Source organism: Bos javanicus, chromosome 20 (assembly GCF_032452875.1).
Source record: "Bos javanicus breed banteng chromosome 20, ARS-OSU_banteng_1.0, whole genome shotgun sequence".
In the NCBI taxonomy this organism is placed as follows: Eukaryota; Metazoa; Chordata; class Mammalia; order Artiodactyla; family Bovidae; genus Bos; species Bos javanicus.
The window spans coordinates 35,965,917-35,991,386 of NC_083887.1; the positions used below are offsets into that span (position 1 = coordinate 35,965,917).

At 43.3% G+C, this 25,470-nt stretch overlaps 1 protein-coding gene across 1 annotated transcript in view; it reads right to left on the reverse strand.

Annotated features, from left to right (window-relative positions):
• EGFLAM (EGF like, fibronectin type III and laminin G domains) overlaps positions 1–25,470 on the reverse strand; it is a 193,843-nt gene that overhangs the window by 102,130 nt on the left and 66,243 nt on the right. The window contains exons 2-6 of the mRNA XM_061393685.1: positions 23,466–23,575; positions 21,975–22,058; positions 18,366–18,392; positions 10,505–10,622; positions 8,814–8,949 (exon numbers count right to left, since the gene is read on the reverse strand). Of these exons, the coding sequence (XP_061249669.1) occupies positions 8,814–8,949; positions 10,505–10,622; positions 18,366–18,392; positions 21,975–22,058; positions 23,466–23,575 (475 nt within the window). The remainder of the gene's footprint in view (positions 1–8,813; positions 8,950–10,504; positions 10,623–18,365; positions 18,393–21,974; positions 22,059–23,465; positions 23,576–25,470) is intronic.

Sequence of the window (25,470 nt, forward strand, 5' to 3'; positions counted from 1 at the left end):
AACTGCTAAGTAATCACAGTCAAGGAAAAAAAAAAACAACGATGTATTATTTGACCTTCAGCTTTCTTCATTTATGAATTGGTTCAACCCAACCAAACGACAAACAGATGGATAGAATGGAGTAATGCTAAACTCAGCTGGCAAGTTGTCCCTGGCGGGGCACTAGAGAGCTCACTTTCATTTACAGTTTACAAATGACTCCCAATGCTGGTATGCAAGAATTCGATTTGTGTCACCTCCCATCAATCTGACCCAGGATTACATCAGGAAAGCTCACGGTAGGAGGCACTGAAGCTTTAAGCGATCAATTTGTAGAACTGTAGGTGAAACTTCTGCAAAAACATTCAGAATCGCCCTTCCTTTTGAGCCTGAGTGGAGAAACTTGATGGCTATCAGAATTTCTAGGACGAGACACTACTCTGGAAGGTGGTTCTGAAATTTTCAATTTGGAAACTAAAGGTAAAAAAGGAGTTTTCACAAACCACCACTTGTTAACATGAAATGGTGAAATGGTGAAATGGTAGCCGACAGCCAAACAAGCCTATTCTTGCTTATTTCTACTTCTACTGTTGGTGGCAAGGAAGGTTCATAATTAGCACAACTTTCTTAATACTTTGATGACAAGAAAGGGGGTTTTTTGTTGTTGTTTCCTACTCTCTCCAAAATTAATTAATTGTGTAAGGACAATTCTTTAACTATATCAAATTTATACTTTTGGGGGCAGGAAAACCAACACAGAGCTACATCACTGTTAAATGTTACAGACATTTGCCCAGTTATTGCTATAAACTCTAGTAAAACACTATGAAACAGGTTGGCAACTGGCAATTCACTTGCCTGTTATAAAGTCTCCAAAATACAAGTTATCATGCAATATGAAATAAAATCACAATGGGAGCCTTCAAGTTAGTCTTATGCATTAGGTATTATCTGAAGTGTTACCACATACCGCTATCCCTTTTACGATGAGAAAACAAAAGCAATGAACAGCTTTGGATTGGGGGGAAGGAGAGGAGACATGCGTGCAGATCCAGTTTGGGTATTGTCTGTTTATTTTTTTTCTATAGTTGTTAAGGAAGGATGTTGGTTACTGTTGTGGCCTTGGAAATTAGTGCTAAAGGATTCACTGAATCTCCTGTGATTAGTGTGCCCATAAGTTTCCATGTGGCTCAGGGCAAAGAAAAGAGTTGACATTTAAAAACATTATTCCACAAGCCACTCTTCTAAACATTATGCGTGCTCAGTCACTTAGTCTTGTCTGACTCCTTGTGACCCCGTGGACTGTAGCCTGCCAGGCTGCTCTGTCCATGGAATTCTCCAGGCAAGAATACTGGAGTGGGTTGCCATTTCCTTCTTCAAGGGATCTTCCCTACCCAGGGATTGAACTTGCATCTCCTTCATTGGCAAGCAGATACTTTTACTACTCCACCACCTGGGAAGTAGACATCTATTTATCTTCACAACCCTCCTGAAGTATCCACAGTTGTCATCCCTACTTTACAGCCAAGGGAAGTAAGGTTCAGAGGGTTAAGGATCTTGCTAAGTTGGCAGCTATTTGTTGACAGTCTCTGGATTCAATCCCATGACCGCCTATGTCCAAAGGTTCTCCAGCACCTGTTTGAAATGTGCTATGTTTCCTCCATGCTAGGCATCTTATTCCAGAGCGGAGCAAGCCAAGATGTTACCTGCATGTCCTGGCAAGGAAGACAGACACTGATCAAGTAATTAACAAGTGTGCTAAGTGTTGCTAGTAAATGTTGCAGGTATACCTAACCTAGTCTGAGGTGGGGGCAGGGATTCAGGCAAGCCTTCGTAGAGGAAGTGGTACTTCAGCAGAGGAAATGAAGGATGAACAACAGTTAGTTAGCTAGGTAAAGAAGCGGAAGAACCATCCTAGCAGAGGATAGCAAGCATAAAGACCTCTAGACAAGAAAGAACACGGCTATAAAGGAAAACAGAAAAGACCTATCATAAAAGCCTTACTAAGAATCGTTTGCACTGATTGAGCACTTACTGTATAACAAGTGCTGTTCTGTGCATTATGTAGGCATTAACTCATTTAATCTCATAACAACTCTGTGAGGTAAGGAAATTATCTCCATTCTTCTATCTGAGGCACGGAGAAGTTAAGTAATCTAGCTAAAATCTTATGGTTTAAAAATGGTGGAGACTAGCGTTGGACAAGGAGGCAGGATCACAAGGACAGAAAATCAGAGTCATCAGATTTTAGAAGTCAAACTGTTCAGCATTATTTCACATGTAAGAAAGCTTAAAACTGGAATCAAGCCACTTGTCCCCAAGATCAGAGGCCAGCTCAGAACTGTGTCTTCTGATTTCACATGTGGACAAACTTGAACCCGAGAGATAATACCAAATACTGGACTGTAAGACTCAGTTCTGAATGGAACACTTTCCTTAACCTTCAAAGACGGTGACCTTGACCATGAGTCACACCATGTCATCCCTTAAAACTATTCAAGGAAAATCCATAATCCATTCAGCTTCCACTCTGAATCCCAAACTTGATCTGCATTTCAGGAACAGTCTTTGCAGGGTCAATGCCTAAGAGGAAACTAATTAAATTCACTTGCTACTTCTAGCCCAAGGAAGTTGATGATGGGATGGAAAGACAGATGATGAGTTTTGACAAAAATATCAATTTGTAAAATAATTTTCAAAACCCACCCAGGTGTGCATGACCTTGAGATTCTCAAGTAAAACCAATATGTAGACATTACAATTAGTGTAAAAGCAGCTCTGCGTGAAGATGAATTTTCCAAGTCTTATTAGGGAAGGCATCTGCAAGGGACCAGGGAATTATTTAGGCAGAAAGGTGTGAAAGAGAAAAGAGAGGCAGCACTTCTCTTTCATATTTATTAGTATTCCTGTCTTGGGTTGAGATTTAGAGATCATTTCTTGACCTGTGTCCCTAAAACACACAGAAATGTTTTGAACTTTCACATGCACTCAAAATTAGCCTTAGTGGCCTTTTTATTGAAAATTACTGAAAAGAGTTTTCATCTGTCCTTTCTAACAGTGGACAGTGCAAAGCTCTGAAGCAATTTTAATCAATCAGGTTACACCTATAGAAAAAGCTACATAGTGAGCTCCCTGCATACAAACCTTCAAGTTGTGAACTTTCAAAATGTGAACATGTGTTCACATGGCTAATCATGTAAGTTAGTTCACATGTCTGGTGTCACATGCATATATCCGCTACAAATGGCTGTGTTTTTGTGTACTTTACTGTACGGTACTGTACAGGATACAGCAGTACAGAATCTTTGTTTCAAGCTCAGGATGTCCAGAAGCAAGCACAAAAGCAGTGGTGAGGTAGCAGGTACTGCTGCACTCTTCAAGGTACTGTACTGTAAGATTAAAAATGTTTTCTCTATTTTTTTTTTATATATTATTTTTGTGAAAAATGTTATAAACCTCTTATAGTACAGTCATATATAGGCAATTGTGTTAGTTCGGTACCTACTTTGCTGGACATGAAAAAAACTGGATTTACGAATGCACTCTCAGAACAGAACTGGTTCATATGTAGGGGACTTGCTGCATGCTGCTGCTGCTGCTGCTGCTGCGTCGCTTCATCGTGTCTGACTCTGTGCGACCCCATAGACGGCAGCCCACTAGGCTCCTCTGTCCCTGGGATTCTCCAGGCAAGAATACTGGAGTGGGTTGCCATTTCCTTCTCCACTTACTGTATAGGTAAGTTAAATAAAAACTATTTTTACCTTTAACCAACTTGATAGATAGCATATATGGAACATGTTACCTCAATTGAAACTTCAAAGGACTATTTTTCCAGGCCTTTGGATTTTCATTGCCACCATAGTATATACTTTTTGCTTATGAGAAAAGCACTTACCCTAGGGAAATGCTTAGGCAGAAGGAGGAAAGTTTCTCAGATATTTATAGCCAAAATATTTCAAAACATAGGTAGCTATATTTATGCTTGGTTCATATTTCAATAAACACTAAGATTGCTGCCCACAAAGAAATTTTCAGTATCACTTTAGAAATAAAATACCTTTCCTACCCCAAATGCATGGTTTTTCTGTTCTAGAAAAGCAGGAGGAAAAAGTTTTAAAATCATTGCAAGATATGTTACAGCCTGCAGGCTTACTTAGAATTTGCTTCTTCAAATATTTTCTACACTGATTAAAAATTTAAAATCTACTGTAAATAAGGAAGCTAATGAATAGCCCCCAGGGCAACCTTGGGAGAGATTATGAAAATTACTCTCATCTGAAAGCGTCATCCTGCCTAAGTCAGAAACCAAACTTCATCTCTGATACTGAGAGCGTCTGTTTAAGGTGCTCATGCGTAGGTATCCTCCAATTTACAGGATATAGAAGCTGGATGAGGAACAAAACTTTGCTTGGTCCTAAAGCCCATAACTTAAGAGAGCATGATAAATACATGAAATGTCCAAATGGAATTTTCCAGGCAAGAATACTGGATTGCCATTCCTTTCTCCAGGGGACCTTCCAGACCCAGGGATTGAACCTGAGTCTCCTGCATTGCAGGCAGATTCTTTACTGTCCAAGCCACCAGGGAAGCCCCCTTTCATGCATCACACATACATGAAGTGTCCAAATATGAACAAAACTAGCAGAAAAGCAGTCAGTGGCCCATCTATAGTTTTTCAGGTTAATCTTTTATTAGCCAATTAAATATTTCCTCGGAAAATTTTTAGTCTATTTTGTAACAGTGTCTTTGATATCATTATCCTTGTTGAATAAGAACCGCAACTGATGGATAAGCGCCTACCAAGACAGAGGACTGGAATCTCATCTTCCAGTGATAGAACTCAGACAAGAACTTCACATTCAGGTGAAACCTGAGGATAACCACTGGCAATACACTGATTCTACAATTTCTTAGCCTTGGGCTGTCAAAAGCCTGCCTCTTGGGTATAAAATAAACATTTTGGCTCACATAGAGACCTGTCACAGGTGTTTCTGTACACAGGAGGTATCTGGGCAAAAAAACCTCAAGTTAAGCATTAAACAGACCTCTCTGGGAAAAAAGAAAACTGAAGACCCCCAAAGTCTCTCTCACACTAACTGCAGTTTCTGATTGAGAGTCCAGGAAAGCTCTCTCTAAACACACATCCTCAGGCTCTCGACTGAAATGGGATAGAGTCTGAGATGTTTACAAATGAATGTGGGGATTTATTTTGCAGCCAAACTCTAAATGCACAACAAGCTGTGAGAGCTTTCTTTCTGGAATAACAGCAAATAGCAGCCTAAGATGAGGCTTCCCATTTCTTCAGCCAGCAGGGCTCCAGGTGGGCTGAGTCCATGCTTACCTCTCCAAAGGTGGATCACAAATGCAAAGAGGATGTGGGGCTTTGTGGAAAAAGCACTGGGCTGGAAATCAGGAGACCTGAAGTTTAATTTTCATTTTGTCCCTAACCAGTCATTTTACCTTGGCAAAGCAACTTAAGCAATTGAGTCCCAATATCTTTCTTTGTGAAGGGGAAATAGTGGCATGGGGAAAAGGAACAGATACAGAATGTCTACTATGAATAAACTTTTTGAAGACTATAAGCAACAATTCTTCAATGAAGGTCACATTAGCTTAATACGACAGATGAGGAAATGGAGGTTCTGAGATAAACTAACTTGACTTAGAGTACGTATTCGGAAGAGATAACAGAAGCAGAATCCCTAGTATAGGAGCTGGAACCAGAAGCTAGCTTTCCCCATTCCATCATATTCCACTTGGAACACTTCAGTTTGAACCTAGCTTTCCAGGACATTGTAAAGACATACTTGTTAAGATAAACATAAAAAAAAAATTTAACAGTTTGTTAAAATGGTATAAACCTTTAAAATATTTATACACAGAATTTGGGGTCTGAGTCCCTCAAATGTTAGAGGTAATAACATTCTCAATGTTAAGATGCATCTTTTGCTGGAGAAGAATTACAATTGTTAAATGTAGGTACATAACACCCATATACACCTTACACTTGTTTCGATTTTCTGACATCTACGAAGTTCTTTCTCGTATGTGAATTTACTTGGTCCTCCTCATGATGCACTATAAGGTGGGAAGAAGCTATCATCCATATTTATTTATCACCCATATTTACTTATCACCCATATAAGGACAGCGTAGTCAATGCTTTTGGGGCCTGTGTCACTTGCCCTTGTTCTGATTCAGCAGCAGGTGCGATACAGAGTTTCCTGTGAGCCTAACTCGCCTCTCAAGGCCAGCATAGAAAAAAAGCACACACTGTGCTCACGTCACTGCTCCTTCGATCCCTAGACCTACCTCCTTAATCCACAGGCCAGCCAAGCCTGGAAGGGTGGGAAGTTTGTTTTACCAGGGGAAAATGGCTCCTGTCTTTTTGATAAGCAAATTCAAGAGTAAATCTGTGCTCCAAAGAGAACTCCATGGAGTCAGACCCCTTTAGAAACCCCATTGCCTGTAGAAGCGACTTCTGTAACACAAGTCATATGTCCTCCATCCCCCTCCTGACTTTCTCATTCCCTCTTCCAAATAAGTCTATTTTTACCAAAGTCCTCTTAAAACATTCTCCTTTTGGAGACTTCAAACTGTGTGGCTATAGGAGGCGAAATGACTTACACAGTGCCCCCTGCTGGTGGCAGAAGAGGCAACAAGCACTCCCTTCCAGTTCTGGTTCTAAATCCAGCCTTCAGATTCTACTTTTCATTTGTTGGCACAGGTTGTTGTGGTTTAGTCCCTAAGTCATGTTCAACTCTTTTGCAACCCCATGGGCAGTAGCCCACAAGGCTCCTCTGTCCATGGGATTTCCCAAGCAAGCATACTGGAGTAGGTTGCCATTTTCTTCTCCAGGGGATCTTCCCGACAAAGGGATCAAACATTCTTTACCACTAAACCACCTGGGAAGCCCACATACAGGTCAAGAAACTGTAATTTTCACCTTTTACCAATATGTCAGACTTAATTTTTTTAAAAACACAGGTTTTACCACAAAATTAACAGTAAATGATAGCCATCATTTTTGCTGGAAGTTACAGAGATGATCTGCTGGGCTATTATGAAAAACATTGCACATTTTTCAAAATTTGAAAGTATTACATTTTGCTTTGCTTGTGTTGGGCAAGTAAATTAGAAATTATAAGTTTCACTCTAAGTTTTACAGATGAGAAAGCTAAGTTGTAAGAACTTCTGTTGTCACAGTTTTACTATTTGAACCAGGCTTAGAATCTTTCTACTCCGGGCACATTCCGGGCTTTGCCTACCAAATCTGTTCAACAGCAGGACTGTAGATTATCTTCAATGAAGGGCATTGGTCTGGAGCTTTGCTGAGAACATCTTTTATTTATTTTTAGATTTTCCCAGCATCTGTTCCTCCCTTTTCCATTAATTGCACAATTTTCCTTTAAGAATGCAACCTTAAGGAACCCTCAGTTAGTATACTTCAGATCTGAGCGACCCACCAGTCCTTAGTTCCAGAACTCGGAATTTAAGTGCCTGGCTAATTAGGATACTTTTCTCCTTGGCCACTATGATTGGGACCGGAGCTTGGCCAACTAGAATAAATACTAAGGCTCTAATGTGTCCACTGAGAAAGACCCACTCTTCTCCGTGGGGAGCCAGGCTAGTAGACAGCAAGCTTTCAGTGCCTGGTGGCCATCTTGCCACACTATTGGAAGAGCCTGAAAATAAAGCCAATAAAGGGGGAAACACTGCACAGAGACGGAGGGAGACAGACTGCTGATGTGACACGGAGTTCATCTTCCTCGAATTTAGATTTGTCACAGGACTTGACCATCACAGGGACCAGTACATTATGGTCTCATCTTTCAAGCTCCTGCCACTTACAGTTCAATAAGTCCCTCCTGAAATGAGCTCTGTACTCAAGCCTTAAAGAGACTCAGTGCAGGACTTCTCTGAAGAAACAAATATCTGTTTTCTACTACCAAAAAACAGGCTAGGAAGTCAAGAAACGGAAGCAGAGCTAATAAAATCTTGGTAGAATCCTTTGTCCCAGCTTCAGAGAGCCTCAGGAATGAGGTGCTAAATAAGTCTCTTTATGAATCCGTGAAGCAACTGGCCTCAGACAAACCCTGTCACTTTTAACGTAGAGAACACCAACTCCACAAACTTTGTTTTCCTTAGCTAGGTGCTCCATTCAAAATTCAGCTGCAACTAGAGCTCAAAGGAAGAGTCCTAGATGGGGAATTACTTTTGCTCATTGGTTGGTTGGGGTATTCGGGTTTTTGTTTTTGCTTAAAATTACACAGCAGCATTGAGAATCCATGTTTTTACACCTGTAAGTTCTTAGAAGAACTTCTAATCACTCTTCTGCCCTCTGATGAGCTGAATATGAGAGCTGGAGAAGTAGATGAGAGAAAAAAGCTGAAACCAAACCAAGAAACTTGCCCCACAGCAATATGGATGTAAAGGAAACAATGCCCTGCAGTTGCTTTTAAAGTTTTTTTTTTTTCCTCTCCCTCGAGAAAGTCACCGTCAAACATACACTTCAATCAAAATATTTCAGAGCCAGAGAGTTATGTTTTGAGCTTGAAATGCAGTGGTGAGCTTGAAAAGCTTGTTGGCAGTGGTACCTCGGGAGTTTTCAGAGCCTAGGACAGTCTGACTGAGGCAGGGAAATGGGCAAGAGGTGAGTATAGACAGGTTTACCAGATGACCCACCATCAAAGAAGGCTAGAGACTGGTGTTGGCCCAAGTCAAGCCTCCAAGCCTTTGTCATCTCTTCAACACACATGCAATGGAGACTTCTACGGTGTTTGGAATACCTGAGGTCAATACATTTGGCTTCTGAACATGACACACAGACTTACCTGGTGAATTCCACAGAATAGTACTGAATAGGAGAGCTTCCTTCACTCTCTCCAGGTTTCCAAGACAGGGCCACCTCGGAATCAGAAACCACAATGACGTGCGGCTGCTGGGGTGCTGTTGGAGGCAGGCAGGAATCTAGGCAGGACAGCAAACAACTGGAGTTGGCTGTAGTCCTTGCCGTTGGAGAGGTTTCACGTATCCAAAAAAAATGTGCTTTCTACAACCTAAACATCTCTGTTCAGAACAGCCTCTCAAAGTCCAAACCAAAATAAGCATACACCCAAAAATCATAACTGGATTCTCCACTGGATTTGTATAAGGTTTATCAATAAGAGCTGATCTTCCCTTCCTCCCCAAGCCCCCCTGGCTGGAAATCCGACTAAATTAAATTATGTGCAGACTACTGACCCCAGGACACACAGTATTGTGTTCCCTTTAAGACCTCTGTGCGCGTGTTGGAATTGATACTTACTTGAAAGTGAAAGCCACTCAGTCATGTCCAACTCTTTGCAACCCCATGAACTATACAGTCCATGGAATTCTCCAGGCCAGAATACTGGAGGGACATAGCCTTTCCCTTCTCCAGGGGATCTTCCCAACCCAGGGATCGAAGCCAGGTCTCCTGAATTGCAGGCAGTTTCTTTACCAGCTGGGCCACAAGGGAAGCCCAAGAATACTGGAGTGGGTAGCCTATCCCTACTCCAGCAGATCTTCTCAACCCAGGAATTGAACTGGGGTCTCCTGCACTGCAGGCGGATTCTTTACCAACTGAGCTATCAGGGAAGCCCCTTGATATTTACTTATGAGGAAAATGAAATGTTTAATGTAACGGCACTTACTTTCCACTCTTCTGTGTGTGGACCTCCTCCCTTCCCCCCACCCCCATCATCAGAATACATGCCAATGGTAGGACATCTGGAAAGTCTCATGTGTGAAGATGTAGGATGATTCTATCACCCCAAGGTCACTGCTGTTACTATTTTCACATCCAGACTTTCACATCTGCCAACTTTACACTGTTGCTTTGGCCAGAAATATTTTTCCTGCCTCCTCTTCCTAGCAAAATCCTATGCAGATTTCAAAAGCCAGGCCAAAGATATGGTTCTTTCTGAAACCTTCCTAAGACTTGGGGTGAGGAAGTGCTCCCTCTGAGTGCTCCAGAGCCGTGAGTGGACTCAGATAACACTGAGTTACACGCTAACCATGCACCTCTCCCTCCCCAGGGAGCTCCTGAGAGCAACGACGCTTTCAGACCACCTGCGTCCCCCCGTACCCACCGCACCACCACCTCAGTGAGCACTTGTTAGATTTCCCTGGCCTGTAAAATCTCTTTTCCCACCCCTCTTCCTCACCTTCTTAATTCCCACTTACTTATCAGATGTCTACTTAGCAGTTACGTCCTTAGGGAATTCTTACTGCACCTCTATATCGGATCTTACAAAAGAAGATCTTATATCATGTTGGAAAACACTTGTCATTATCTATGGCCACACACTAAATAGATAATATCTTGACCCATCCTGCCAAGTTTTAAGAGGGCAGGGGCTGTGCCTGTTTTGTTCACCACTGAATTCCCAGAGCCTAGTGTAGCCTGGCACAGAGTCGGTCCTCATTGGTATATCTGAATGGAGGGATGAATGAATAGCCCTAAATAACAGTTCTTATTATTAATGAATCAGACCCATTTTACCTTGGGGCAAAGTAGTAACATGCTGAGGAGAGCTAAGCCGCCCTTTGCCAGTCTGGCTGTAAGCTGCAATGCTCACGCGGTATTCAGTGCCTGGTTTCAAATCTCCAATCACTTCCTCCTGTACATGACCAAACATGAAATGTATCAATGATCAGAAGTTCCTTTGAGGCCAACCAGACAATTTCCATGAGGGCTGCATCTTGAGGCCCTTGAGAAATTTGCTTGGGAGATTGTTTTGCTTTCTCTGTGTGCATGTGTACCAAGTCATTTCAGTCATGTCTGACTCGGTGCAACCCTAGAGACTGTAGCCCGCCAGGCTCCTCTGTCCATGGGATTCTCCAGGCAAGAATACTGCAGTGGGAGTTGTGCCCTCCTCCAGGAGATCTTCCTGACCCAGGGATCAAATTCACGTCTCTTGTGTCTCCTGCATTCGGAGGCAGGTTCTTTACCACTAGAGCTACCTGGGAAGTCGTTTGCTTTCTCTAGGATTGGCCAAGTATTTTAATTTGCAAAGAGAAAAGCATCATGATGTATTTCCAAAGACTAGTGAATTATGTTTTATTGGAATATATACACTGTCCTAGAACTAGGACTCATTCACCTTATCAGCTGTTGCTCTTAACATCTGAGTTCTTCAATAAGAGTACTAGGCTGCTGGAATTCAGGTAAGGATCTTTTCCAGGCTTGGAATCCCCCAGCCCTTTCTTTGCATTTGCATATCACTGATGCTCAGGTACTAGCCACAACAGCAAACTGAGGTCTTGATTTGCATCCATAAAAGAGGGACTCAAACTTTGGTTCCCAAATTGCATCAGAATCACCATGAGGGTTTCTTAAAACAAATTGCTAAGCCTGGCCCCCAGGGTTTCTGATTCAGTAAGTCTGGGAAGCAGTCTAAGAATCTGCATTCCGAAGAAGTTCCCAAGTGATGCTGCTGGTGGGTCATGGTGGGATCTTCCCTGGTGGCTCAGATGGAAAAGAACCTGCCTGCAGTGCTGGAGACCTGGGTTTGATCCCTGGGTTGGGAAGATCCTCTGGAGAAGGGCATGGCTACCCACTCCAGGATTCTTGCCTGGAGAATCTCATGGACAGAGGATCCTTGCAGGCTTCGGTCCATGGGGTCGCAGAGTTGGACATAACTGAGCGAGTAACACTTTCACGTTGCAAACCACGAGGACTGATGAGGAATATGTGTGTGTGAACTTCACCTGCACAGAAGCCTTGACCAAGAAGCCCCAGTTGAAGTGGACTCACTCCATCTTGAGGCCTGTGTGTGCTTGTGTGCTCAGTCGCTCAGTCGTGTCTGACTGTGCGATGCTCTGGACTGTAGCTCTCCAGGCTCCTCTGTCTATGGAGCTCTCCAGGCAAGAATACTGGAGTGGGTAGCCAATCCTTTTTCCAAAGGATCTTCCTGACCCAGGGATCAAACCCAAGTCTCCTGCATTACAGGTGGATTCTTTACCATCTGAGCCACCAGGGACGCCCCAACTGGAGTCTTCAGTGCTATATAAGTGGGAGCCTAGGGCACATTGGTCTCAGCACATTGTAGTGAAAATGATACAGACATGGAATCTATCAGTCCTGGGCTTGAATCCTGACTCTGACACTTTTTGTTAGCTGTGGCCTTCACATTAAATACCCAGAGCATCAGTTTCTTCCTCTGTAAATGGGGATGATGGATAACTATCTTGCACAGTTACAGCATTTGGGGCAATGTATGTAAAGTCACTGGTTCCAAGACCATCCTCAAGAAACAGGATTGTAATGATTACTGTCTTGGACACTGAAACGCCTCCTCTTCTCCACTTACCTAGGTCCACCACTTCTCTGAGGCCCAAATATCCCCTAGACACCGACCACACAGACTCAATCTTACCCACTAAGTGTCACGCAACTAAATTAGCACTTTCATATATTAAAATGTTTACTATTTCTCCCATGGGATTACAAGCCACTTGAGAGCAGGCATCCTGTCTTATATCTCTTCACAACATCCCCTGCAAATGACTAAATATTCATTGTTGATAAGGAGAACTAATCAACTGATCAACAAAACTTTTTAAAAAGATTCAACAAATAATTATTGAATACTTACTATAGTAGCCCTTGACCCTGAAAGCATTTTAAAATCATTCAAAGATCTAAAAATAAAATACCAATGCTAGATTCTATTCCAGATCACTTAAATCAGAACTTCAGGGGGGCAGGCCTGAGTCTGTTTAAAGCTCTCCAGGTGATGCTAATATGGGCAGCCAGGTTTGTGACCCACTGGTCCTGGGCTTGCCTCACCTGTGAGTTCCACCTGTCTCCCCTCCTCTCTCCCTCCTGTATCTCCAACCTCTCCCTTACCTACCAGATCCTTCATTACTGTGCTCAAGTCACTCTCATCTTCAAAGCAATCAGTTCTTCGCCACCACACATGCGCCCCTGTCACCCCTCCAGAGATACAACCCTCCTGAAGAAGTTGTCTCCACTTCCTCACCTCCTGTTCCCTCCTCACCCTGCTCCCATCTGGCCTCTCCTCACTATAAACGACTGAGATGTTTCTACCAAAGTCGCCACAACAACTCTGCGGTCCACCAAGCGGGGATGTCTCCATCTTTACTCGACTTTTTGCAACTTTCAATACTGTGACCCACCCTTGCCTCTTAAATCTCTCGGTTCCCTTGGAAACTGTGTCTGTTCCTCCTGTCTCTTTCTACTTCTTTGGTTTCTCTTTTCAAGTATCCCTCGCCCACTCCCCATTCTCTGCTGGCCCCTTCGGTGCTGGTCTTTCCGAGAAGTTCACCCCTCACCATCTCCTCTCACTCTGTAGCCTTGTTTAGGCAAGCTCATCTACTACTCCCTTGGCTTCTGGCACCTTCGAACGACACCTCCCTCCATCCCCAGCTCTAAGCTGCCTCTTCATCCCCAGTCATGAGCTTATGACTGCCTCTTGAGCTTCTCTACTCAACAACCACGCAACTCAAGTTCAACATAACCAAAGCTCACCTAACCACTCCTCCTCCAGCCACCAAAATCAAAACAAAAACTGCTTCACTGTTGTGTTCTCTCTCTCATTACCCAAACCAGGAATTCTCAACACTTGTTCACCCATGCTCTCTAACCATCTTTCCATCGCGTACCAATACTCTTTCACATCACATGAATCTGTCCATGTAGTTTCATCTTCACAGCCATTTAAGTCCAAGTCCCCATAATGACGGCAATGCCTCTGACTCTCCCAGCTTCCAATACTTTCTGCACATCCAATCTGGACTCCACACTGCTAGAGCAATTTTCTTAAACCCCAAATACGATACCATCTTTGCGTCCCCCTGGTTATTCTTCCAGCATCATCTCGTGCCACCTTCCTTCCTTACATTCTGCATTCCAGTCACACTGAAGAACTTGGCAGGGCTCAAATTTATGCCATTCAATTCCTTGCCTCGGGGCCTTTGAACCTGCGGCCCCCTCTATGAGAAATGCCCTTCTCTCCATGTCTGCCTGGCTCATCCTTCATGACTCAGTTCAACTGAGACATTACCTCATTTCTCTGGCCCCCGACCCCAGTCTGGGTGGGTGTCCCTCCTCTGTGCTTCCCTGGTGCCCCTGGTGTACCTCAACGTAGCAACACTCACCTTAGACTGTAATTGCTTATTGGTCACCTTCTCCCCACCCACTTGAGGGCACAAGACAAGTTCGTATTCCTCTGGCGTGCCAAAGCTTAGAATAGCATTACCAGACATGGAGCAAATTTTCAAGCAATGCTTTTATGATGAATGAATAAATGAACTAGTGAATGAATGAAAGATATGAAACCAAGATGTCTGACATAAACAGATTACCTTATCAAGAACCAGCTTCTCCTCATAACCCCTCCAACTGGATTATCAGCTTCTATATCTCTGCCCTAGACCTGGAGTTAGTAATACAGAGACAAGGCTGACTTCCTTTTATCAGTCTGTTCCCAGCCACATCCACCTGCCTTTTGGACCTGCTTCTTCCTTTCATTTCCCTTGAATCCTTACTTGGGCCATTTCTACAGCCTCCAGGGGTGGGTGTGTGTCTCCCATCTTCCGTCCCTTCTCTCCCCAACGACTCCATCCTCCATGTAACTGCATGAAGGGTCTTTGCTGAACATATGGTGCTGTTTTCCCAGCCCCACGGCCCCACCCTCGCCCTTGCTCTAATTCTCTGCATCTGTGCATCCCAGTCCTACCATCTGTCTCCTGGTGCACGGCAAGTTGGGTGGTGAAGAGGCTGGAGGCAGCAGGTGTAACAAGACCGCTGTCTCCCTCCTCTCCCAACCACCACTCCCAGTTTTTCCCAGAGAAGCAGAAATACACTTTCAAACCCATCCAACGCTCTCACAGGCTTTTGCTTTAGGATTCTTTCCTCCCGTGAAGTTATTACCCTGTATGAAGTATGGGGGTGGTGATGCAGTTTTATAGACTACTGCAGATATTAGCTATGCATCAATACCAAACACAGCTACCATTAATTACCATTTATTGAGTGTTTTCTCTGCTCCAGAAACATACAGAGCCTAATTTAATTCTTCCGTCAGCCCTGTGAGGTAGGTATCACTCTTATTTTCATTTTCAGAGGAGAAAACTGAATTCTGAAAAAGTGAATGATTTGCTCTAGGTTGTATATTTATTAAATGGCAAAGTGGGGATTTGAACCCTGCTTTGTTTGACTCCATGGACAAAGTTCTAATTGGATAATACATGAGTGAAAAATATTAAATAATATTTAAATGAAAAAAAATGTATAACATAAACACTGAAGATCAGATTATTTTATCTGTAAACAAGGAAATTTATGTTATCAGAAATGTAAAAGCGATCCTTAAAAATCAAGGGAAATTACAGAAATAGAAGTTCTTAATGTGGATGAAAAAACAACTAAATTTTTTGTTAGACATGGAATTATTGGTATGACCTTTAGCCCAGGTATATTCTGAAAGGCGAAGTGTTGCCCTCCCAGAAACTATTTCCAGTCTTTTCTGGTCTTCCCCTGAGCTGACAGGCTGGTAGGTGAGCATAAGGGAGTGAGGTCAAGGGGACTGAGTAGCTGGGGTTATTAAAAGAGAAGCTGGAGACAGTGCTTTAACCATCTCTTCTTCCTCTTGCATCTCTCCTTCCAAATGGAATCCCTCAGAAGAGTATGACTTGTGATAACCCTTGAATTCTTTAGTAAAATGCTGCATAAAATTCCACAAATCTTTCTACTGCTGTCCTTAAATGTCTCATGGCAACTACTTCAGCCTTGCATCAGACTAGATAAGATGCTAAATATACCCTTTTCAAAGTAGAAAAACAAAGTGTTTTGTTGTCTTACGGAAGTTTGAAAATGAGTCAAAATACTTCTCTCTCTTGGACCTCTTTCTGCACACAACGGTGAAAAACAAAGAAAAAGAAATTGCTTTCTTGGAGTAGAAGCCTGAATGAATTCCAGCCTCCTCTGGCCCTCCCGTCCTTTCCTTAGAGAGAGAGCAAAGATGGGTGCACTGCTGCAGAATAACTGGATTTTGTGTTTGTCTCATGCTCCTGTGCGCTCAGTCATGTCTACTCTGCGACCCTATGAACCACAGCCCGCCAGGCTTGTCTGTCCATGGAATTTTCCAGGCAAGAATACTGGAGTGGGTTGCCATGCCCTCCTCTAGAGGATCTTCCTGACCCAGGGATTGAACTTGTGTCTCCTGCACTGGCAGGAGGATTCTTCACCCTTGTGCCACCCTTTACCCTTGGGTTTGAGTGAGTGAAGTCGCTCAGTCGTGTCCGACTCTTTGCGACCCCGTGGACTGTAGCCCCCCAGGCTCCTCCGTCCATGGGATTCTCCAGGCAAGAATACTGGAGTGGTTGCCATTTCCTTCTCCAGCCCTTGGGTTTGGGGACCGCTAAACTTTCATTCTACTTCATACTAGACCCAATGTACAAAAACAACCTGGATAGCTATGTAAGAGGAGCCCCTGAAAAGACAGGACTCTTCTTAACTGAATCCCTGTTCCCTCTGCAATGATGAAACTATATTAAATGGTTCTGAACTTAAATCTCTGACCCTGAATCAGATCTCACCTTTAACCCCATTCATGCTGTATTTTTTTTCCTACTACTGGAAAACCAAGTCATTTGTTCCCAGAAATGAAGTTGGATGTTGTCTTGTTCACTAGTCTGGTCAGGTGGTCCCTACAGGAGGGCATTTCCTATAGGGAAATAGAAAAGGGTTATCTCCCAAACAGCCTTCTTTCAAAGGTCGCAAGGAAGGCAGGGCAGGCCAGAGTGGGGGGGAAGAGTTGGAAGGATTTCCATTTCCTGAGTGGTCACAGAAAGAGTATCATTCAGGGTTTTGCAAGAAGGGCAGAATTTGCTTTGGGGCTGAACAAACCTCCCTCGTATGGATCTACCCTTATCGCAGGACAGTCAGTATCCCTGAGGCTTGATCACTAGAATGCCCAGATGTTTCCATATGCCACAGGGAACAAAGAAACCCCCAGGTGGAAACCATTACTAACCAGCCCCTTTGTTTTACAGTCAAGAGATGTTTACAGAGGCTCAGAGACTTTCCCACGGTTACCCCCGTTCTAGTGACTGAGCTGGGACTAGATGCAAGTCCCATGATTCCTGTCTGCTTTATCCCTTAACCTTGGGTAAGACCCAAATAGCATCACTATTCTGGGTCAGCCAGACCAGTGAAATCCACGGCAGGGTGATAGTTTATTCCCCCTTAGTTAGCAAGACAAAAATTTACTGACATACCCAAAGAAAATGTAAGAACTTTCTATTTCTATTTTATCTCCTCATTTAAAATTTGGTAGGATTTTAGAATGTACACAATATATTAGTAGAGTAGCAGATATATAATTTACAAATACATACATATATTGGTACTCTGGTATATATTCAAATAATTTTTAACTGATGTGTGTGCATGGGTGCTAAGTTGCTTCAGTCGTGTCCACCTCTTTGCAACCCTCAGGACTGTAGACCACCAGGTTATTCTGTCCATGGGATTAAAAAGTGTGGATACCAAATGCTAACCAAATCAGAAGCTTTTACATAGGCAGAGTACCAAAGAAAATATCGGAATTCCACCTACTCTCCCAGGTTATGGAGAAGGCAATGGCAACCCACTCCAGAACTCTTGCCTGGAGAATCCCAGGGACGGAGGAGCCTGGTGGGCTACAGTCCAGGGGGTCGATAAGAGTCGGACACGACTGAGCGACTTCAATTTCACTTTTCACTTTCATGCATTGGAGAAGGAAATGGCAACCCACTCCAGTGTTCTTGCCTGGAGAATCTCAAGGACAGGGGAGCCTGGTGGGCTGTCATCTATGGGGTCGCACAGAGTCGGAAGCGACTTAGCAGCAGCAGCAGCAACCACCAGGTTATTTTGGTCAATTCTTCATTTGAATCAGACTAACCATTTGTCAACCCAATCCTCTGTTTGGTAATCAGTCCAGAAAGTCAATCAGCCAGGTTTGGGTACCCAGTCAGGTCTCATTAACAAGATCTAGAATTGTTAAGTGAGGAAAGAAGAAGGGGAGGTCAGGGAGCACTTCCTGCAGGAGGGCTTGCTGACTGAAATATTTTCTCTCCTTTTCAATCTTTTTCACTTTGGGAGCAGAACTTAAATTACTTCAAACTTTAAAAATATTGCTTTTAACTTTACTCTTCCAGGTGAAATATAAGCCATTTCTTTCTAAATGATTAAAAATTCACCCGTATACCCAGCCTTTGCTGCTTCCACTAGAACCAAGCACTCTCTGTGGGCCTTAATCGATGAGGAAGATGCAGGAAAAATCGACATTTTGATGAAAAGAGACCCCCTGACTCCTGGGTTGGGGCAAGAGTTTAACTTTTTGAAGCATACTTACAAAAATCATCTGATGATCCAATCGTCCCTGGAGAGGAGAAAAAAAAAAAACAAACAATATGAAAAGGAGAGGAAAGTAAAGCTTGCAGGAACTAAAATGAACCCGTAGAGTAGCTGCCCTTCTGCCATGTACAGTCAAGGGCAGCAAACGCACACCTTGGCAATGTGAATTCTCTCGAACCCTCACTCAGTTCTTATTCTGCGCCAGGTGTGGTGCTGACGGTTCTATGACCATGACCCTGTTTAATGTCCACAACATCCTTACGCTGTAGGATGATGCAAGTACAGAGGGTCCCAAACTTTTTCTGTTCTCAGGATAAAATAATACTGGATTAGCAGCACCACCAATCCAGAAAAAACTCCCTAACGGTTCCATTTATTCAATAGTTATACCCCAAAGATTTGGTAGTGGAAGTTTACACAGATGTTGCTATTTCCCGTGCAACATTCAAATATTCCACAAGGCCCCTGTGAGTTTGCTGCAGAGCCCTGGAGTACCATAGTACACAGGCTGGGAACCACAGACACACTACCCATGATACAGACCCTATTCAAATCCCTGTTCTGTTGATGAGGAAGCTGAGACCCAGTAAGGGCACCCAGGAGGTTGGTTATCATACAGGAATCTGAATGCATGTCAGCCCACTCTGCTGTACCAGACCTCTTCCCTCCTGCTTCCTGACTCATTGCCTTTATCGCTAATCATCATTTCCTCTCTCCACTCTGTGTATTCTGCAATCCTCCCACTCCACCCAAACACACAAGCACAAGAATGTGTATGCACACTTGAGTGTTCAGTCCCTTGGTTCAAATGATTTGAAGTCCCTGTCATCTTTGCCTTTTCCAGAAACTGCCCCTGCTTCAAATCTCAGCCTGAGATTTTACCTCTTGAACACTTGTTCCTATACTAATCTCTCTATCTTCAAAACCTCAGTCTGTCTGGTAAGTGGCATGTGAATGAAATCTGGTCTCACATTGCTCTAATTGTTTTATCTAGTGTAAAGGTGTGTGAACATGTACTAAGTTACTTCAGTCTTCCTACTCTTTGTCACCCAATGGACTGTGGCCCGGCAGGCTCCTCTGTCCATGGGATTCTCCAGGCAAGAATACTGGAGTAGTATTGGCATTTCATTCTCCAGGGGATCTTCCCTACACAGGGATCGAACCCATGTCTCTTATGTCTCCTGCATTGGCAGGTGGGTTCTTTACCACTAGCACCGCCTGGGAGACCCAGTGTAAATGTGATTTCCCCAAAAGCTGCCCAAGAACAGCAACCATATGTGATACTGTCCTGGGCAGAGTGGCAACTGTGAACATTTGTTGAAATCAGCAAGGTAATCAAATACTACAATTTGGTAGCATATTCTAACACTTAGGTATAGTTAATGGAAAGAATAAAGCCTTTGAATGTGTGGATCACAACAAATTTTGGAAAGTTCTTAAAGAGATGGGAGTAACAGTCCAACCTTACCTGCCTCCTGAGAAACCTGTATGCAGGTCAAGAAGCAATAGACATGGAACACTTGACCGGTTCAAAACTGGGAAAGGAGTATGTCAAGGCTGTATATTGTCATCCTGTTTATTTAACTTATATGCAGAGTAAATCACGTAAAATGCCAGGCTAGATGAATCACAAGCTGGAATCAAGATTCCCAGGAGAAGTATTAACAATCTCAGATACGCAGATGATACCACTCTAATGACAGAAAGCAAAGAGGAACTAAAGAGTCTCTTGATGAAAGTGAAAGAGGAGAGCTGGCTTGAAATTCAATATGAAAAAAATTAAGATCGTGACATCTGGTGCCACCACTTCATGGCAAATAGATGGAGAAAAAATGGAAACAGTAGCAGATTTTATTTTCTTGGGCTCCAAAAATCACTGGATGGTGACTGCAGCCACAAAATTAAAAGATGCTTGCTCCCTGGAAGGAAAGCTACGACAAACCTAGAAAGTTTATTGAAAAAACAGAGACATCACTTTTCAGAGAGTTTTGTACAAAGCTATGGTTTTGTCCAGTAGTCATGTACGAATGTGAGAACTAATAAAGAAGGCCGAGTGCCAAAAAATTTATGCTTTCGAATTGTGGTGTTGGAGAAGACTCCTGAGAGTCTCTTGGACTGCAAGGAGAGCAAATCTGTCAATCCTAAAGGAAATCAACTCTGAATATTCATTGGAAGGACTGATGCTGAAGCTGAAATTCCAATACTTTGGCTACCTGATAGAAAGAGCCAACTCATTGATAAAGACCCTGATGCTAGGAAAGACTGAAGGCCAAAGGAGAAGGTGGGGGCAGAAGATGAGATGGTTAGATAGCATCATCAACTCAATGGACATGACTTTGCACAAACTCTGGGAGACAGTAAAGGACAGGGAAGCCTGGCATGCTGCCGTCCATGGGGTTGCAGAGTCGGACATGACTGAGCAACTGAACAGCAACAACAACCCAACTGCCCCCTCTTAGGCCAGAATAAACCACAGAAGCTGGGGCTGAGGGCTTCTGAGGCAACTGAGGGGTACTTAAGCAAAAGTCTGAGAATAAAAGCAGCATGCAAAATACAAGCAAGCTGAAGACATGCATCTCTTCTTTTTGAGTCATGAGTGCTCTGGTAAAAATAGCCAGGGCAGGGCTCAGAATGCAGTCTGCCCTGGGTTTACAGTCAACTGTTACTTGCTAATGTATGATCTGAAGAATGTCACTTCACCTCTCTGAGTCTCAGCATCCTTGTCAGGTCATAGGATAGTTGTAAGGATTAAATGGCAAAAGAAATGTAAAGCATGAGGGAGCGTGGCTGGCAGGTGACAGATTCTCAGTAAGTGATGGTTACTCATCACGGATGACAAGTAGGTTTCTAGGTGCAGCGCCCGGCAGGCATTTACTAGACAGGAGTTACAGACACCACCTCCATCACCAGTGCTGTTAAAGCTGCAGTATTCTGGGCACTGATGCTAACTCCTTGCAGAGCAATTAAAAGGGCTCTAGTCTGTAGATTAATTGTAGGAGAATGGAGGAGACAGCAAGTGAAAGAAAAGAAAACAGAACATGCCTAAGGCAGAGAAATTCACCCCTAGAGACCTTGACAGGAAACAGAAGGAAAATAGATGAAGAGCCAGCAGTTGGTTAGTGGAAGGACAGGATGCCGGTTGGAGAAGAAAAACAAACAACTCGCACCATTTGAATATACATTTCCAATTACATCATTTTCTTCTGCATTATGTCTCCAGGCAGTTGAGAAGATACAAATGTGTCATATTTATTTATAAAGCTTTATTGAGATTTAAAAAAAAAAAAAAACAGAATTGAATTTTATAGAGAAAAGAAGCAAGGGGAAAAAACAGCTGTAAGGTAGCTGTTTTCTCACAGGATAAATGGGGTGGACTGAGTCCATGGAAACATTCCTCACATGGCTGCCTTTCTGAGGATAGAGATGTATGTGATGGGGTTATGGCCAAGAAAGACATTCTAAATTCCAAAGGATTATACAAACAGTTGTTATTATTATACATACAGAGGCACACACACACACACCAAATTAGAAATCCTTCTGAACATCAGTGAAATGTCACTCACACGGTGTGCTTTTGGGGGGCTGCCAGGATGGAGCTACTCACAGAGGTCGGGGTATCCAGGCCGGGCGGCACACCATAGGACCGCTCCTGCAGGGACTTGTCTATGCCGACCTCAGAGTAAAAGACCTGGAAAAGAGGCAGACATCTGACGTGAGAGCGGAGCCGACACTTCTCCACCAGACCGAGGAACCAAGGCTGGAGCTGCACTCACAACCACAGTGGGTCTTGACATGAGCTGCCTCACCTCTCACACACTAGCCCTTTGTCAGCAAACATCAGACATACCCGGCTGGGGTCGCAAACTCCTAAGCCTGTAGAAGCTGGGAAGAGATACATTGTAAAGTGGGGTAGAGAGGGCCAACCCACCTCCCAGTGTTTTTTTCTGAAACCACCATTCTCTCAGGAAGTCTTTCATTTTCCCACTTTTGCATCTACCTGTATCCAGAAATACATTTCTCTGCTTTAAAATGACAACAGGATAAGGGCTTGGTAAATGTCTTCTCTCCCTTAGTGAACGGGAGACAGGAGGGAATGGTGGGTCTGGGTTCTCGTGGGGAGTTTACAGCCCAGTGGACAGCTCAGCTCTAGCAGGCTTGTGGGCCTGGGGTGAGGATATATTCACAGAGATTTCAGAATTCCAAGAATTTATCTGAAACCTCCTAACTTCAAAACGTTCACTCATTTTTAAAAACACTTTTCAAAGAAAATATTTTTTAAAAGACCAATCTTTCACCTCTCAGAGGTAGAAATGCATTCTCTGTCCCCTTCTCCACTTTACCTGTCCACCCCATCACTTTCATTCAGGTTTTACATTATTCTGTCCTTACTGACGACAGTGACTTCCCATCATTTCCCATGTTTCTGCTCTGGTCTCCAAATTTGACTGTGGGCAATTGGAGAGCAAGAAGCATGTCTTCCATTGAGTTTATATTTTCCCATCCCTGAACAGAGTCATTCTGTCATTTTTGAGATTGCATCCAAGTACTGCATTTCAGACTCTCATGTTGACTATGATGGCTCCTCTATCCCTTATTCCTTGGAAGGACTGATGCTGAAGCTGAAACTCCAATACTTTTGCCACCTGATGCGAAGAACCAACTCATTAGAAAAGACCCTGATGCTGGGAAAGATTGAAGGCAGGAGGGAAAGGGGACGACAGAGGATGAGATGGTTGGATGGCATCACCAACTCAACGGACTTGAGTTTGGGTAAACTCTGGGAGTTGGTGATAGACAGGAAGGCCTGGCGTGCTGCAGTCCATGGGGTTGCAAAGAGTCAAATATGACTGAGCAACTGAACTGACTGAACTGAACTGAACAGAGTCAGGACCCAATAGATCCAACTGACTTTCAGGACACTTACAAAGGCCCTTTAAAGGGAAACATCTCCTCTGGTTTCATGGAGGGAGAGTGAGGCTCCCCTAACATGAGAGGGCTGATATCAGGAGGCCAGATCGGGAAGGAGCAATGATGGGAAGGAGGTGCAGTTCCCCCAACACACCCACTAGAGAAATCCCTGTGCCCAGGTACTCACAGTGTACCCCATGATGGGGCTCGGAGGGTGCCTAGGCATCTTCCATTGTATGCTGAAAGCTGAACAGTTCAGAGCATCCAGTATGATATCAAGAGGTGGTCCAACCTTGCCTGCTCCAAAACAAAAGAGATGGTGTTAGAAGTTTCATGCATCCCACCGTGAGTACACTTAACACAAGATGTAAGAGTGTGTGCTTACAGATGGAGAGCATACTGAAAGATGATTCCAGAGGCCAGAAATGCAGAAAGCTGTCTAGTAGGCCACTCCTGTGTCAGCTGACTGCACCAGACCTCTGCGGGCCCCTCCCCATGGGGCAATGGGAGGGAAATCAACTCAGCTACTGCCCACAGTCCCTTCATAATTGCTAATATCTCAAAGACCAGCAAAGGAAAATTCAGGATAGCATAGGCCAAGGAGGGTTTCCCTGATAGCTCAGCCAGTAGAGAATCCGCCTGCAGTGCAGGTAGCCCCTGGCTGGATTCCTGGGTTGGGATCCCCTGGGTTGGGATCCCCTGGAGGACGAATAGGTTACTCACTCCAGTATCCTTGCCTGGAGAATCCCCATGGACAGAGGAGCCTGGTGGGCTACAGTCCATGGGGTCTCGAAGAGTCAGACACAACTGAATGACTAAGCACAGCACATGTAGGCCAAGGAGTGTGGAATATTTTAAAGCAAGATAGTAATGGTGTTTTTTTTAAACTCAGTAACATATATGTTTTACTGATATGTTATATAGATACATTTGTTTATATAGCTCATATATTCTTAATGTTGAATATTTAATAAATGTGGCTTAGTGTAGTCATAAAATGGGTTTAGGAAATTTCAAACGTTTTACTGTATTCTTATCTTAAATAATTTTATGGTTATAAATAATAAAATTTACGTTTATAAGAACAACATATGCAGATTTCAAAATTTAGAAAACACAAACAAAAAACTTCCATCATTCAGAATTGAATCCTGCCATCACTGTAATACAGTATTTATACCTTCTCTTGATTACATGGAATTTTTTTAAGATATATAGATATATATACATACAGACATATTTACATATTTTACTTATATAATGTATATATAATGTTAATGTTTTATTGTGCTCATTGTATATAATATGCACATATACTCAATATATTCCTGTTATTTCAATTAGTATATATAATACACATATACTATAAAAACTGATAGTATACATTTACTAAAAAAATTTTTTTATTTCTGTATCAAGTGGACATTAGCTCTTCCACTTAATACATGTGCCATAATTTACAATTTATCTCATTTTACTATTGCTGTGCTTAATTTCTTTCTGATATTTTGCTATTTTTAAATAATGCTCCATGAGGGCAGAAACTAGGTATGTCCTGTTCAGAGCACAGAGACTAATTAATGGAAGGGCTCGACAAACACTCCTTGAGTGAATGAATATTCTTCAGTTTGATTTTACACTTACTAATATGTCCTGATGATCTTCCTTTTTAGTGACTATCTATAATTCTCTAACATATCAGTTGGGATAGTCTCTGTTGCTGCTGCTGCTGCTGCTAAGTCGCTTCAGTTGTGTCCGACTCTGTGCGACCCCATAGACAGCAGCCCACCAGGCTCCCCTGTCCCTGGGATTCTCCAGGCAAGAACACTGGAGTGGGTTGCCATCTCCTTCTCCAATGCATGAAAGCGAAAAGTGAAAGTGGAGTCGCTCAGTCGTCTGACTCTTAGCGACCCCATGGACTGCAGCCTACCAGGCTCCTCCGTCCATGGGATTTACTCTCCACACACAGATATCTAATGTGTCTATTTATTGGGTTACTGCCGGGCCTTCCATCACCATTGTTTTCAATAACAGAAGCACAGGCCTTTCTAGGGGACCAGGTTACAGAGGTCCAGGGCCAGCAATCAGCAAGAACTGCCATGGACACCTCCCACTGCCACCACTGCTGCTACTCAGGGATTTGGCCTTCAACCCTTCTCTGGTTCTGGCTTGGTTAAAGATTTAAAGTCCCA